The sequence below is a fragment of the Copidosoma floridanum genome, unplaced genomic scaffold, assembly GCF_036245765.1.
Source record: "Copidosoma floridanum isolate Cflo_tuat_1 unplaced genomic scaffold, Cflo_Japanese_pri ptg000012l, whole genome shotgun sequence".
In the NCBI taxonomy this organism is placed as follows: domain Eukaryota; kingdom Metazoa; phylum Arthropoda; class Insecta; order Hymenoptera; family Encyrtidae; genus Copidosoma; species Copidosoma floridanum.
Genome location: NW_028321889.1, coordinates 982,165 through 996,916, shown reverse-complemented (window position 1 = coordinate 996,916; position 14,752 = coordinate 982,165). Strand labels below are relative to the sequence as shown.

Genomic DNA, 14,752 nt, shown 5'->3' with positions numbered 1-14,752 from the left:
TGCAATGTATACTAGAATTCGTGAAAAATCGTAAGTCTTATGCGAATGTCGATCAAATCAACGAATTTTACAAATACCTAACCATTTATTCCTCGTTGAATTTAAATTAATATCATCCGTGTATATTTACAGGCAGGCGGTAAGAAAAAACACGAATTTTTTTTACCGTTACACCCACACGCACACGAACACACACACACACACTCATGAAACACATATTTGTAAAGAAATCTAGTTATATGCATAAATCTCAACATTTTCGTTTCATTACGAACATGAAATCGAAAAAAAATGCTTTCAAGTATATATTCGTTTTTCGTGTCTAATAGTTGATTGTAATTGTACTATGAATTCCGAAAATCGAGGAATCCCAATGAAAATACCAAGAGTGAGAATCAATTGGAAGCTTTCGATTTTTGGTTTGTGCGCGACAAAAAAAAAAAAAAAAAAAAAAAAAAAAAAGAAAAAACTATCGCACTTGTTCTACAAATTGTAAATCGATTCTAAGGTACGGCGAGAGAGAGAAAAAGAGAAACAATATTTACAGTATGATTTCTCCGAGCAGGCTCTCAACCATAGCTTATTGAAAGAACGCAAGTTTAAGTTTGCTTGACGCGTTTCGCGCAATTAACAACCGAGTTCATATGTTATTTGGACGTTTGATTCGTAACCACTGGTGATTTTGCTTTTTGCGAAGACTCTGCTGATTCCGTAATCATGGGCTGGTCAATTTCCATCTGGAAAGCAAAAGTACACATCAAGCATCTAAACTCGCTTAAATTTCAAACAAACAACTAATAAGCTACAGAAATAAAACAACAAAGCACCTTATCTTCCTTGTCGTCTTCGATGAGAATGGGCCCATTTTCAGCCTCGTACTCCTTAAGGACGGCGTCGAGGTTGTACCTGCGCCGGTAATTGACGAAGAACGAGCGCAGATGAGCCTCAGTCTTGGTGCCGATGACATCAGCTATGGCCGAGAAGTCCTTGCCGTACTTGCGCACCCCCTGGACGGCCAACAGGAGCTCGTCGTTTGTCCAACGCGACGTTATCCGGCTCGCATTCTCGCTCGGCCGTAGTTCTTCGATGCCATCGTTTGTTTTTCGTTTAAGGGCGCTCACCTGCTGCTTGTTCGACTGGATCTGCGTGGGAAAAAAAAAAACAAAAAAATAAAAAAAAAACCAAAATCAATTAAGGGCCTAACAACAAATCTTTCGCGTAACTTTTTTTAGGCGATAATTAAATTTTTCTTTTTTCGATTTTCTTGTCAAATGTGTACAAATGTATCCACACGAGGGTATAAAGTAACTGTCGCAATGGAAGAGAATCTGTTTGCAAAGATCGTCCACATGTTGTCGAAAGAGAAAGAGAGAGACAACAATGAGAAGAAAAAAAAAACAAAGCAAGAAAGTAGAAAAGAGAGAGAGAGAGAGAGATAAAATAGTAGTATTAGTTATAAATAACGTACTTGTCGCTTGAGGCTAACGATTTCAGTGTCAATAGCTTGTAGGACGTTGGAGGCCTGACTCGTCTGTCCGGCGAGGGCAGCCAAGTCGTCGTGATTGACGACCAGTCCACGCGGCGGTTTTCGCTTGTTCGAACGACCCGGCATCGAGCTCAGCGGCCTCGCTACACCCGTTCGCCTATACACCGGTCCAGCCGCCAGCATTAGCAACAACAAACAAATATACATCCTTCATAGAACCTCGTTCCTTACTTCGACTCATTTTATGTATCATGTAAACATATTATATAAGGTGCATGTATAATGCTGTTTACAGTACATAAATACATGTCCTGTGTGTGCCATTCTTCTTCTTTCCACAACTCATCTCCAATCCTTCGGAATTCATTCATTCAGTCATACATATAATCAGAACATCGAGGTTCCCTTAAAATTTGTTGTTGTTTTTTTTTTTTTTTTTTTTTTTTTTTTCAATTCATGATTTTTTGACCATCGATCGCGAGGAATTTCAGATTTTCATTCCGAAGAACTGAGAAAGAACTTTTTCAAATGAATAATGAGAATTTTGTTCGGGTTTGACGTTCAAAGACTTGACTGGATAGGTCCATTTTATTGATTGTTTGATTCTTTTTACCTACTTTGATCACATACGAATAAAAGATATCAATCATTATGAATTTATGTTATATGGTTGAATGTAAAAAATAGACTTATACAGTTGAGCCTAACAAAGCGAGTACAAAAATGCTTGTGAATGTTAATGACGAATTAAAAATTCTTGGTCAAAGGCCCCAGGAAAAATGTTGTTTTCTCGAAAACTTATTGAACTCACTGACCTCCAATGCAGATAGCAGCTATGACACGCGTGTCCCTTGGGCGTAGCACGCACATTATGACAAGCAACGCCGCAGTTGCTACACGAGCCCTACAACACATAATACACCCTTTTTTTAAATAGCTCAGTCCCTCCCGCTTTACCTATATATTTTATTCATGAAGAAAAATTTTTCATTTTTTACTCTCTTTATGTTACTTTTTTGTTATTTCTTTACATCGAAAAATGTAGTGTTAAAATTGTACAGTTGATACATTAATCTCGGCTAAAAATTATGTATATGTACAAATCTTCTCATGCGACTGTACGTAATAAATTTTCATAAATTGAGTCTTTATGCGTACTTCTGCAAAAATGTATAAATGACTTTTAGCATTAATTAACACAGATATGTTGCGAAATGATTACGTGATAGTACTTTAATTATGTATTATACGCATCAGGAGCAAAAGCAGTTTGTAAGTATTTTCATCGCTTGGACTCGAGGATTTTTCAACTGCAAGCTCATCCAGTAAGGGGCTACCTGTCATGTCCGCTCACATTCTCTCACAAATACATTTGCATTATATACAAATATGAATATCACCTGTTGGTGTATACGTACATGACAGAGGGTCAGTTTCAAAAATGAGTGGCGACAGTTGTCAATTGAAGTAAGTTTGGCAAATTAAATATAAGCCAATTAAAAACATTATTGAAAGAAATAGGTGCTTAAGCGACTGGGAAAAAATCAGAATTTGTCAAATAGTTAAAAAACTTCCTTAAGTTGTGAACAAATTATAAACTTAAGTAAAATAAAAATGAATCAAGTTTATACACATTTACGTTCTAAAATTTTTTCAATAGATTAATATTTTACGTTTTGAATTTACAAGTCACCGTTTGGTCCACTTTGAAACATTTATTAGTGCTTGGAAAAATTGAACATATTTAAGTATACTTATTAATTACAAAAAGTATAAAAATATATGTATGGTACATATATATAATTAACGTGAGATAAGAATTGAAAAAAAAAAAAAAAAAAAAAAAAAAAAAAAAAAAAGTAAAAGTAGACATTAAATATTGCATTTAAAACTTTCTTTCACATTTTTAGTGAGAAGTGATTAACGCACAATCTATACTTATTAAATCTACAAAATTGTAATGAAGACGTCTACTGACGTATACTGTGGAGTTGCAGATGAGCACATGGACATAAAAATAATGTAGTTATGTTCGTGGGCGGTCATGACGAGTATAATTTTAATTCAATTGTATTATTTATTGACATTCATATGAAATACATACAGTCATATATGGATATAGTTTAGTTTTAGTTTAAGTTAGTTTATTGGCTTTGTATTTTTTTACATATGCCAGTATACTACTGATATGGATATAGATATGGGTAATTGGGTATGCTGTCCTGCGCCCTCTACTGGATGGGCTTGCACATATAAGATCCTCATAGCGGTTGATATTTATTAAAAACTTTGTGAAACAACTAAAAATCATTTTTGGTAATTTAAAAAAAGTGAATGGCAAACAAATTGGATTTAATTAAATACCAAGATGATTTCACAGAAAAATGATCGAGTGTTATTATTTGAACAAAATTAAAAGGTGCAAGTAAAGTTGTATGAATTGCAACAGGTACTCTATAGGTGAGAAGTTGAATAACAATAATTTGGTGATGATATAAATAATGACTTCACATTTTTTACATGAAAGCACCAACTGTCGATAACTACGGATTTTTTTAAGTGTATTTACACTGACGCATGACAAGGAAGAAAAGTAACATAACAAATACACAGAAGTGGGTCGGGTAAGCAGAACTAAATGAAATGTCTAAGCAATAGGAACAAGTTTTTTTTTTTTTATAAAGGTTTAGGCTGGGTACCTGAACCTGAGGGACGTTTTCCGAGTCTGACAAGGCCTTGGCGTCATTGCCTTGGCTTCCTGGCAAGGACTGGTTCTTTCCACGACGAATTCCGCGATGGATCGTCCATTTCTGGAACGTTCCACGTTAAAAACAATATAAACAATCTCATATGTCATGTGCATCGACATTGATGAAATTAATACATACGATATTTTGGTATAATTTTGAATTCCTACCATCTAACATTTATTAACATTCAAGGAAAGATGTAAAATTAAAATCATTTAAGCAAATAAATTAATATTAATTCAAACATTAAACATAAAAAACGAATGTTAATGAACGATTTTGACTGTAAATCTTTCCAATAATTGTAATTATCATTCACGGTGATAATGTAAGTGAGAAATAAAATAAAATCTATGTATTGATAAATCCAATGAATTTTAAAATGACACCCAAGTCTCCTCAACCTATGTCTTTGTGACGGTAAAATGTATTTTATGTGAACAAATTTCATCTCATGTCTGTATTAGCGACAGTATTTCAAAAGTCTCGTCATTTGTAACGTGTGGATACATTTTGTGGAAAGTCCCTATCTTCTACGAATATGTTTTATAGACATGATGCAACTGATCAAGGCATTCTCAGTAAATGTTTAAAAAAAAAAATATGTAATAGGGTAATGTTAATATTTCGAAACGAATGCCATTCCCTTTGAAAAACACATAAAACAACGCATAAGAATAATATATTGATAATTACACGTTATTAGTGTTCAAGTTGAATGAATTTGTATTATTCTTGAGCGTTTCTTAACACAGTGCAACAAAAATGCAATTTTTTAAATTCTATCAATTCAGTACAACAATGACAAACGATACAGTTTAATCAAAATAATACGTAAGATGAATGAATTCCGATATGTGCATACAATACAAAATTAAAAGGATTAAACAGATGAATTTCACAAATTTTGTAGCATGCAGAAACACAGTAAGTACATGAAGCAAAATTGTGAAGCGTAAAATTTACTTACTTTATCATCTTGATCGCTATCCGATGAACCCAACTCGCTGCCGTTGTCGCTTCCGTTTTCTCCCTCTTTGCCAGATGTGGTTAATTTTCTCGCTTGTCTGTCCATTAAAGATGTTTTAGTACGAGTTTTTTTCCAACTGTAGTAATATTTGACCAGACTTGCAATTGATTTGTCTGGAAGCTAATTTTTTTTTTTTTTTTTTTTCATTAGTAATCAACTGGAATACACGGATATGTGGTGGAGAATTGAAAATGTAAACTTGAAATTGTTAGTCTATACCATTTGACGTATTCTGTGAAAGCTTTTGCCGTGAAACTGAAATGCCTGCTCAAACAAAACTTTATCCTCCACCGTCCATTCGTCTGGGAAAGGTGTGAAATTTGCAAGATCGCTTTCAGCTCGTTCAAGGTTGTGTTTGTGCCAGAACAGCATTCCTAAAGCTTGCTCCCCATTGTAACCGTACTTCTCCTTTGCCAATGAAATGTAGTCCTCCACTAGATCAACATTTAATTAATTAACTGGAACATTTTTAGAGCTAATCTTTGAAAATCGTAGTCTTACGTTTTTGTTCTGGTATGTCAGTTGTTGGTGACCAAACGAGAAGAGCCTTTTCAGGGCACAGATCAAGCTTGCGATCTGCAAAGTAGATAAAAGACCATTAGGCATGATTGATTAGAATAAAAAATATAGAAAAAACGCCCTTGGAGCTCAAGTAGTTTACCTCCAATCGGAATCAATTCTGGAACGCTGACCTGGAAATCTCTTCCAACTCTGATTTTCTCTGCTGGAACTGTAAGAAAAAAAAAAAATTCTCTGTAAGATGTATTAACGTAACTGCAACCGTCAGAGAAAGAGATAATAAGTACACCCAGTGTAAACTGTAACATTTTCGTTTTTAAAACCAACTCTAAAACGTACCCTCGTTACCACAACACGGTAAAAGACGGCAAAAAAAAGCAGAAAAAAGAAGGATAAAACAAAACCGAAAATTCATGCATTTGAACATTTGTCGGAAGCGATGGTAAAAGCACGTGTGTATAAATGCAAGCCAAGTCCCAACAAGCCTTGAATCACGGGACGAAAGAGAGAGAGAAAGCAGCAGGAGAGCTCGAAAAAGTGGAGCACGCCGTGTGCAACGTATACGGGAATACGTGTACTTCCACGAAAGAGCTGTTCCCCAGCACCGATCGATATTCCTGAAGCCCCGTACGGACAGGCCATCCCCTAGCGCGAAAGCTCTCCCTGCAAGCACCTCCTCCTCCTCCTCTCTTTCTCACCCCCCCTCCCAAAAAAAAAAGAAGGGAAGACTTGGCTGCTACTGCTAAGAGAGAAAAAAAAAAACAAAAAAAAAAAAAATACTCACCTCCGTCCTCCTCGCTGGAGGTATCGGTTTGTCCATTGGGACTGGGCCCCCGAGACCTGCGCCCGTTTCTCACGTTCTCCGAGTTTCTCTCGGCCAGCACCATCCTGGCCGGCTGGCTACCTCTTTCGAGCCTGCACTGCAGTCCTGCGGCGGCTTCCTGCTGCTGGCCAGAGGACCGACAACGACACCCTTGCGCTCAAGCAAACAAGCGCAGGGATATCTCTCGCAGTCTCTCTCGCCCTCTGGTAGCTTTCTCTCTCTCCTCCGGGATGTATTATACGGTAGGGGGAGGCGGAGCGTGGACGAAGAAGAGAGGACACCGAAGAGGCCCCGCTCTCTCTCTCTCGGTGATATTGCGCCAGCAGGAGTTCCTGTTGTTGGTTTGTACACCTGTAAATATCCCGTGCTCGAGGATACCCCACAAAATTTTGGCTGGTGTGTACGCGCCCTTACGCTCAAAGTGAGCGGGCACCTGCTCCGAATTTCGGGCGATAGTATAAGCTGTTGGAGGAGCAAATATACGAAACGCGCGCGCACTGAGACAGAGGCACTTTTACTTATACATGCTGCGTGTGAAGTGTAAAAGAGTTGGATTTAATGCGTATACACCATATACACACATATATATGTGATGCACACTGTATATCTTTGGTGTAGTTTTGTGTGTGCCCCAAGCTCTACTTATGACTGCAACAGCTTCGCGCGACCGTAGTTCTTTGGACTGGAGCAATAAAATATATATATGTATATATACGTAGACACTTTCGTATACCTCCGCGAGAGGAGTCTGCGCGTCAACGAACAAAACCAAACGCAACCAAAACCAGACACACACACACACAACACACACTCTCCTTGTGGCTGTGTGTGATGCTCTGTCTCTCTGCTTATAGTCTGCTGTGCTGCTGTCGTAGACGGCGTCTGTAGATATGAACTCTCTCTCTCTTTGAATTGTTTAATTTTCTTACAGATTTTTTTATACCTATATATTATATATACCGACGAGCACTTTTTAAATCCTATCAAAGTGACCTACGAGAAAGCGGGTAGGTGCAAACCCCCCTTGCTCTCACAAGAAGGAAAACTCGCGCGCGAAAAAGACAACGTGCAACTGCAACACAACAGTGTGTATAACCGAATGCATTATTGGTACGTCCCCTCTCTCCCACGGGTTTTTCTCTCACGCCGCCGGCGCCGTGTGTGTGTACCCCCCACCTCATCGATGCTCCGTCCGTAAGTGCAAATGTTTTTGACCGTCAAAAAAGCGCCGCACAGTATAGGCGCCAATTTACAAATCTGCTGCCTACTCTTTTGCACAGTTGAACTGAATCATGGAAATTTGCTGTTCTTTTTTCTGATGGATTGCGAAGAAAAAGAAGCAAATAAAAAATACGACAAAAATCGGTCATAGGTTTATTTTTATTCTTAATTTTTTTCACTATTAATCCTAAAAATCAGGTTGTGCTTGGTTAAAATTTATGGACTGATTTTTTTTTCTCAGAGTTGAATGATCAAATCACTTTTCGTTTTAGTATAATTGTTTGTTTCAACACTAAACACTGTAGTAGTAGACAGATCAACGATTCTGACCAGATAATCAAGGTGGTCGAGGATTGACGGTGTGATTCGTGGTGCAGTGACGGTAAAGGAAAAATAAAAACACTGCAAACGAATTATCATCGCTCTTTTTAAGTACTCCGATTTCCAAATTTCCTGCAAGGATGACGACGACGATATATGCTTGGGCTTTTATCATCATCTTATACACACTTTTCATTTGCATGATGCAGAAAATTAAAAAATCAACTTTTTCGCTTTATTTTCACTTTGCACATCTACCCAGTCTTTCCAAATAAAATATGTCTTGCAATGTTTTTCCATTTGTTTGATAGCCGTGATATTATCAACAACATGCCTGTGTCACGTCATTCAGCCCAAGATATACACGTTTTTAGCTCAACAAATAAAAAGATCTTTCGACCAGTTAATAAAACATCGTGATATGAATAAGCTTTCTCGGAGAGTGCGTTGGTCGTTCATGTGCATATGCAGGCTGCTGTAAATACTTACGTGTCTTCCCGATGAAGCATCAAAATTTGTGTTTTGAAACGGGGAGCTTCCGTGTGTTATTAACTATACGGACGTGAGCCGTAGCCCAAAAACCTAAAGGAGAAGATATTGCTTCACATCATATTGACACACACGTGTATTTTAATTTAAAATCACACAATTTAATTAATAGGTATATACCCAAGTATTGCAGCAACAATTTATATAATGCGTCATGGATGTGTGTGATTAACAATAAAAAGTCGCAAATGAGACACCGCGTGTACTCCTGCCTCTGTTTAGTCATATAGGAAACGAGGGAGCAACTTTAAAAAAATTTCATCTTACAGCCACATGTGTGCCGCAGCATTACGTTATTATATATATATATATGTTTTTCTACTATATTTATGTATACATATGTAAGGTAACTGATTATACTGATGTTACAAGTAAAGGTAAAAGACGATTTTTTTTTAACAATAATCGTACACTTTTTTTTGGCGCACAATCCGCTAGGCACGTGTTAAACTCCCTGAAAAGAGAGGACCAAAACGTTAAGTAAAAACTTTTGCAAAATTCTTTTATTTAAAAAAAAAAAAAATATATATATATATATATATATATATATATTAAATTGCAACAGGGTATAATATAATACATGACAATCCACAAGAGATTTAATTGAGAGTGCAGAGTGTCACTGCGCAAGATCCAGACGGGCACCATTGAACAAGCCCGTGTATTTCTTACGGGACGACGTCATGCGCAAACATCAACGACAAACTGTATCCTGTATCCTGGACAACGACGACGACGACGACACGGACGACACTCCTGTTTTTCCTCACACACACCACCACATGCAGCTGCCGCGTGTGACGTCACGGCTGAGACTACGGTCGAGCGGTGCGCGTATACGAGCTCAGGCCGTAAGTTTGTCGAGGGTCTCGAGACACCTCGGCTTTGGGCCTCTGTAACGACACTCGGCCGAGCTTTTTGCTCTCGAGCCTTTCTCTGGGTCATCGAGATCGAGAGGAGAGAGAGTGCTCGCTCGGTGGTAGGTATTATACATCAGGGAGCAACCGAATTTTAGCCAACATCTTAGTGAAAACTTTTGAAAGCGACGTTGCGAGCTTTTTCGTATTGCAGTAACATACAAAAAATCGCAGGCGGCTGAAAGCAAAAGGGATCGAAGTAAGAGACGGAGCAAACGTATATTATGAGAAGGGAGATGGAGTGAAACAACGCCAACAACGCGCGCAAACACCCACGTATCGGTGTGCGCTTGACTGTTGTTGGTGAGCTGCTGCTGAGACAACGTTGTTTTTGCCATAATAGATATAGACTTTTATTATTTATTTATTACGTGTCGTGTATGTTATTGTAAATTAATAATTTTTATATGCTTGCATTGCAGCGCTTCTAGGAGGGTAGGTATATCAAGCTACCCTTGTTGTATATGTACCTACATACATACTTTATGTGTGCATTGCATTCATTCATACGAAATACATACATCATACATCATACCTATCCTCATGGTACTTTTTTCACTTACCTATATGTATGATACATGTTCAGATGTTTCTGTGGGAAAAGCTACAGCCAAATCGTTTTTTACTATGCATGTAGGTATTTTTTTTTTTCAACAATTATATATGGCGCTTGTACAACCTACAATGCTATTTACTCTTTTGATGTTTAATATTTCATTGAACGTATACTCAAGTATTTTTCTTTTTTTCGTCCTTATTATTTATGTGATATATTACATGCGTCCTTTGTATACATATATATATTTCACATGATAATTTAAGAATTATATACATCTTACCTCACATACGTATTTACTGTATTATTTTACGTAAATGTATATTGAATGCATAATTAAGTATAACGTATATGTATCAAAAATTACATACATGGGTGATCAATACAAGGCTTGGAAGGGCAAGTACATTTTTTCTTTACATTGTAGTGAAAATTTTCAATCCTCCATTATACTCTCGATTGATCATATACACATTAAATTGTCACTTTGATGACTTTTGAGTTTATTAATTATGTATGTGATATTAATTAATCATACAATATGCGTACTATAGGAAATTTTTTTATTAATAATACATATATTTGTTTCAGTTTAATCAACTATGAAATGGCACTATATGGATAGACACTACAAATACTAACAATTTTTTCCATGGCATCAGAAATCGTTTTTCTAATTAATGTAAAAAAATGTATATTATAAATGACAAACTATTATTTACTGTATCAAGTGTGCGAATAAAATATATGCTTTGTTGTTATGTATTTTTATAAAAGCGTATAGAAAAATATTTTTAAACTTTTATCGTTTGAGAAAAATTGTAATGCAGAGCGATCCTCTTATCAATATCGTGTAATACAGCACTCCGTGGAAGCCTTATGCTTTCCATTTGTAGTAAGTATTCTTGAATGGTGAATGATCAGAAATTAATATTTTGGTATTATTATGATACATATTTGCACATATTGTTTTAACTATACAATGGTAATTTTCGAACGCTCCCATGCATTTAATAATCACAAATAATATAAGCAACCACTAAACTAAGTCGGAAATTTGCATTATCTATCACCCGCGGAAATAAGGAAGTTTTCCAATAGCTTCGAAAGTTCACTCATTCAAAAAGTAGTACCATTATTAATTGGCGTCATTGCTCGGTTCGCATGTCAACAAACTTCGATGTTTTTTGCTGTTTTCACTCCCATGCCACCCGATATTTCGGAGTTTGTTGACATGCGGAACCCAGTAACCCACCGCAAGCCCAACACCGTCACCGACAATTAGTTATACAGATTGACGTCAAGGTTGGCGTACGCTAGCGCCGCCCGACCATGTGGCGTTACAACGCCCTACGTAACTCTTATACATATAACTAACTAACTGCTAGCAGCATTTGCGGAGTCCGGAGTCCGGAATGCCGGAATACAGCCTCTGATTTTATCATTCTGGTAAAGAGAGCACGGTGTACTTAAGATATACGGGAAGTTACTTATGTGTAGTAATTATAGTAATCACTACTAAGTATTGCCATATGGTCGATTTTATTAAACCATATAAGTAGAATGTTTTTACTTTTAGAGATCCATTTTTAGAAAAAGAAAAGTTGTAAACTTGCCGCAAACAGCACAAACAATGTAAACTTATTATTTTGTATCTATAAAATTAGTTGCGGCTGGTTTATAAATGATAAAGTGACTTTACTGTAAACAGCAATAATTATTTGGATCAGCGCCATCTAGCGGTCTTTATTTTTTGGCCAAAAGTGGCTCCTAAAATTCTGAATCAGAGCATTTAGGATTAGAGCTATTTACTCAATTATAAACCAGCCGCAACTCATGATGAAGCTATAAAATCAGAAAATAACGATACATGTGTTTTTGGCGGCAAGGTAACAATCTATCTTATGCTTGAAAATTTATCTTCAAAAGTACAAACACATAGGAGGTCGATTTTTTGGTAGAAAATAGATTGTTACCTTGCCGCCAAAAACACATGTAACGTTATTTTTTTATTTTATAGCTTCATCATGAGTTGCGGCTGGTTTATAATTGAGTAAATAGCTCTAATCCTGAATGCTCTGATTCAGAATTTTAGGAGCCACTTTTGGCCAAAAATTAAAGACCGCTAGATGGCGCTGATCCAAATAATTATTGCTGTTTACAGTAAAGTCACTATATTAATTATAAACCAGCCGCGAAAATCTTATAGAAGAAACGATGAATAGTTGACATTTTTTATGCCACTTGCGGCAAGTTTACAATATGTCTTTTACCTGTTAATCGACCCTGAAAAGTATAAATATTCCACTTATCTTATATGGCTTATAAAATCTACTATATTCACAAAATTACAATACTTTAGACCTTTTATCATTAACTAACGGAAGCACATCCCTTTAACTTTATAGTTTAAATAAACAGTTAACTTACATAATATGTACATACCAAGATTTGTGTTACAGAAATCTTGAACAATGATTAAATAGATACGTAAAGTAATCAGTCCAAAAGAGACAACTAAAGAAAAAAGGCTTAAAAAAAAAGTTCAGTCACACAGGAAGAGTCTCCTAAAAATGGAGCATTGGATCTCACCTAATCAGAGTTTTTTCAGATTTAAAGAATGTGAAAATTCATAATTTTATGCTAAGGATGTGTGTTTATTTGGATGATGAAGAAAATTTGTTAATCTTTATTTGTTTTACATTTAATAAATAATTGATGATGATTACACCAGCAGCTTTGAAATCTTATTGTAAGTCTGCAGAAGCAGATTCTTTCCATCCTACCTTGATTAATTTTTTAATTTAAATGACGTTGTGTGTACACTGTTGAATAATTTTCAATATTAAAAGTTAACAAGTTGTTTTATATGATAAATTCATTTTGATTAATCCTCAAAAATGTTGTAATGGTCCATGTTGGATAAAAAAACTTTGAGCCGCTGAAATCTGCAATATTTTTTTTCTTATTTACATATGATATATGTTCCTCTGCAATATATCACACATTTGTGTTGTGAGATTTTAATATTACAACAACAAAGGTTGATAACGCACAAGTTAAAAGTCTCAACTAGTATCAAAAACAGTAGAATATATACGTAAAGTAATCAGTCGAAAAGAGACAACTGAAGAAAAAAGACTTAAAAAAAAAGTTCAGTCACACAGGAAGAGTCTCCTAAAAATGGAGCATTGGATCTCACTTAATCAGAGAAGGTTGGGTTCTTTGTTTATTTATAATACTTCAAATTTACATCTCTGTAATAAATGTATTTTTCAATTAGTGAGATCCGATGCTCCATTTTTAGGAGACTCTTCCTGTGTGACTGAACTTTTTTTTTAAGCCTTTTTTCTTTAGTTGTCTCTTTTGGACTGATTACTTTACGTATCTATTTAATCATTGTTCAAGATTTCTGTAACACAAATCTTGGTATGTACATATTATGTAAGTTAACTGTTTATTTAAACTATAAAGTTAAAGGGATGTGCTTCCGTTAGTTAATGATAAAAGGTCTAAAGTATTGTAATTTTGTGAATATAGTAGATTTTATAAGCCATATAAGATAAGTGGAATATTTATACTTTTCAGGGTCGATTAACAGGTAAAAGACATATTGTAAACTTGCCGCAAGTGGCATAAAAAATGTCAACTATTCATCGTTTCTTCTATAAGATTTTCGCGGCTGGTTTATAATTAATATAGTGACTTTACTGTAAACAGCAATAATTATTTGGATCAGCGCCATCTAGCGGTCTTTAATTTTTGGCCAAAAGTGGCTCCTAAAATTCTGAATCAGAGCATTCAGGATTAGAGCTATTTACTCAATTATAAACCAGCCGCAACTCATGATGAAGCTATAAAATAAAAAAATAACGTTACATGTGTTTTTGGCGGCAAGGTAACAATCTATTTTCTACCAAAAAATCGACCTCCTATGTGTTTGTACTTTTGAAGATAAATTTTCAAGCATAAGATAGATTGTTACCTTGCCGCCAAAAACACATGTATCGTTATTTTCTGATTTTATAGCTTCATCATGAGTTGCGGCTGGTTTATAATTGAGTAAATAGCTCTAATCCTAAATGCTCTGATTCAGAATTTTAGGAGCCACTTTTGGCCAAAAAATAAAGACCGCTAGATGGCGCTGATCCAAATAATTATTGCTGTTTACAGTAAAGTCACTTTATCATTTATAAACCAGCCGCAACTAATTTTATAGATACAAAATAATAAGTTTACATTGTTTGTGCTGTTTGCGGCAAGTTTACAACTTTTCTTTTTCTAAAAATGGATCTCTAAAAGTAAAAACATTCTACTTATATGGTTTAATAAAATCGACCATATGGCAATACTTAGTAGTGATTACTATAATTACTACACATAACACACAGCACTGTGCTCTCTTTACCAGAATGATAAAATCCAAAGTTAATATATGTACAAAGTGATATATATATATATATATATATATATATATATATTTATTTATTGAACAAATCACTTTCCCACGTATAACGATAAACAATTATACTGTACTTAAGTAAATGAAATAGAAATCGTCTGCTTTGCAACTTGTTGTG

The 14,752-nt window shown here is 35.5% G+C and overlaps 1 protein-coding gene across 2 annotated transcripts; it reads right to left on the bottom strand.

The window, feature by feature from the left end:
* Positions 1 to 445: 445 nt before the first annotated feature.
* Positions 446 to 7,690, bottom strand: CoRest (REST corepressor). 2 transcript variants are annotated; one of them, XM_014362694.3, is made up of 10 exons: positions 6,570 to 7,690; positions 5,928 to 5,996; positions 5,768 to 5,842; positions 5,486 to 5,700; positions 5,207 to 5,386; positions 4,186 to 4,296; positions 2,302 to 2,390; positions 1,469 to 1,643; positions 828 to 1,142; positions 446 to 737 (listed from the first exon to the last, which is right to left on the bottom strand). In XM_014362694.3, exons 1-10 carry the CDS (start codon positions 6,670 to 6,672, stop codon positions 648 to 650), a joined length of 1,422 nt encoding a protein of 473 aa, XP_014218180.1. In that variant the 5' UTR covers positions 6,673 to 7,690; the 3' UTR covers positions 446 to 647. The 2 variants fall into 2 exon arrangements, with proteins under 2 accessions (XP_014218180.1, XP_014218181.1); XM_014362695.3 differs by lacking the exon at positions 4,186 to 4,296.
* Between the last annotated feature and the right edge of the window lie 7,062 nt (positions 7,691 to 14,752).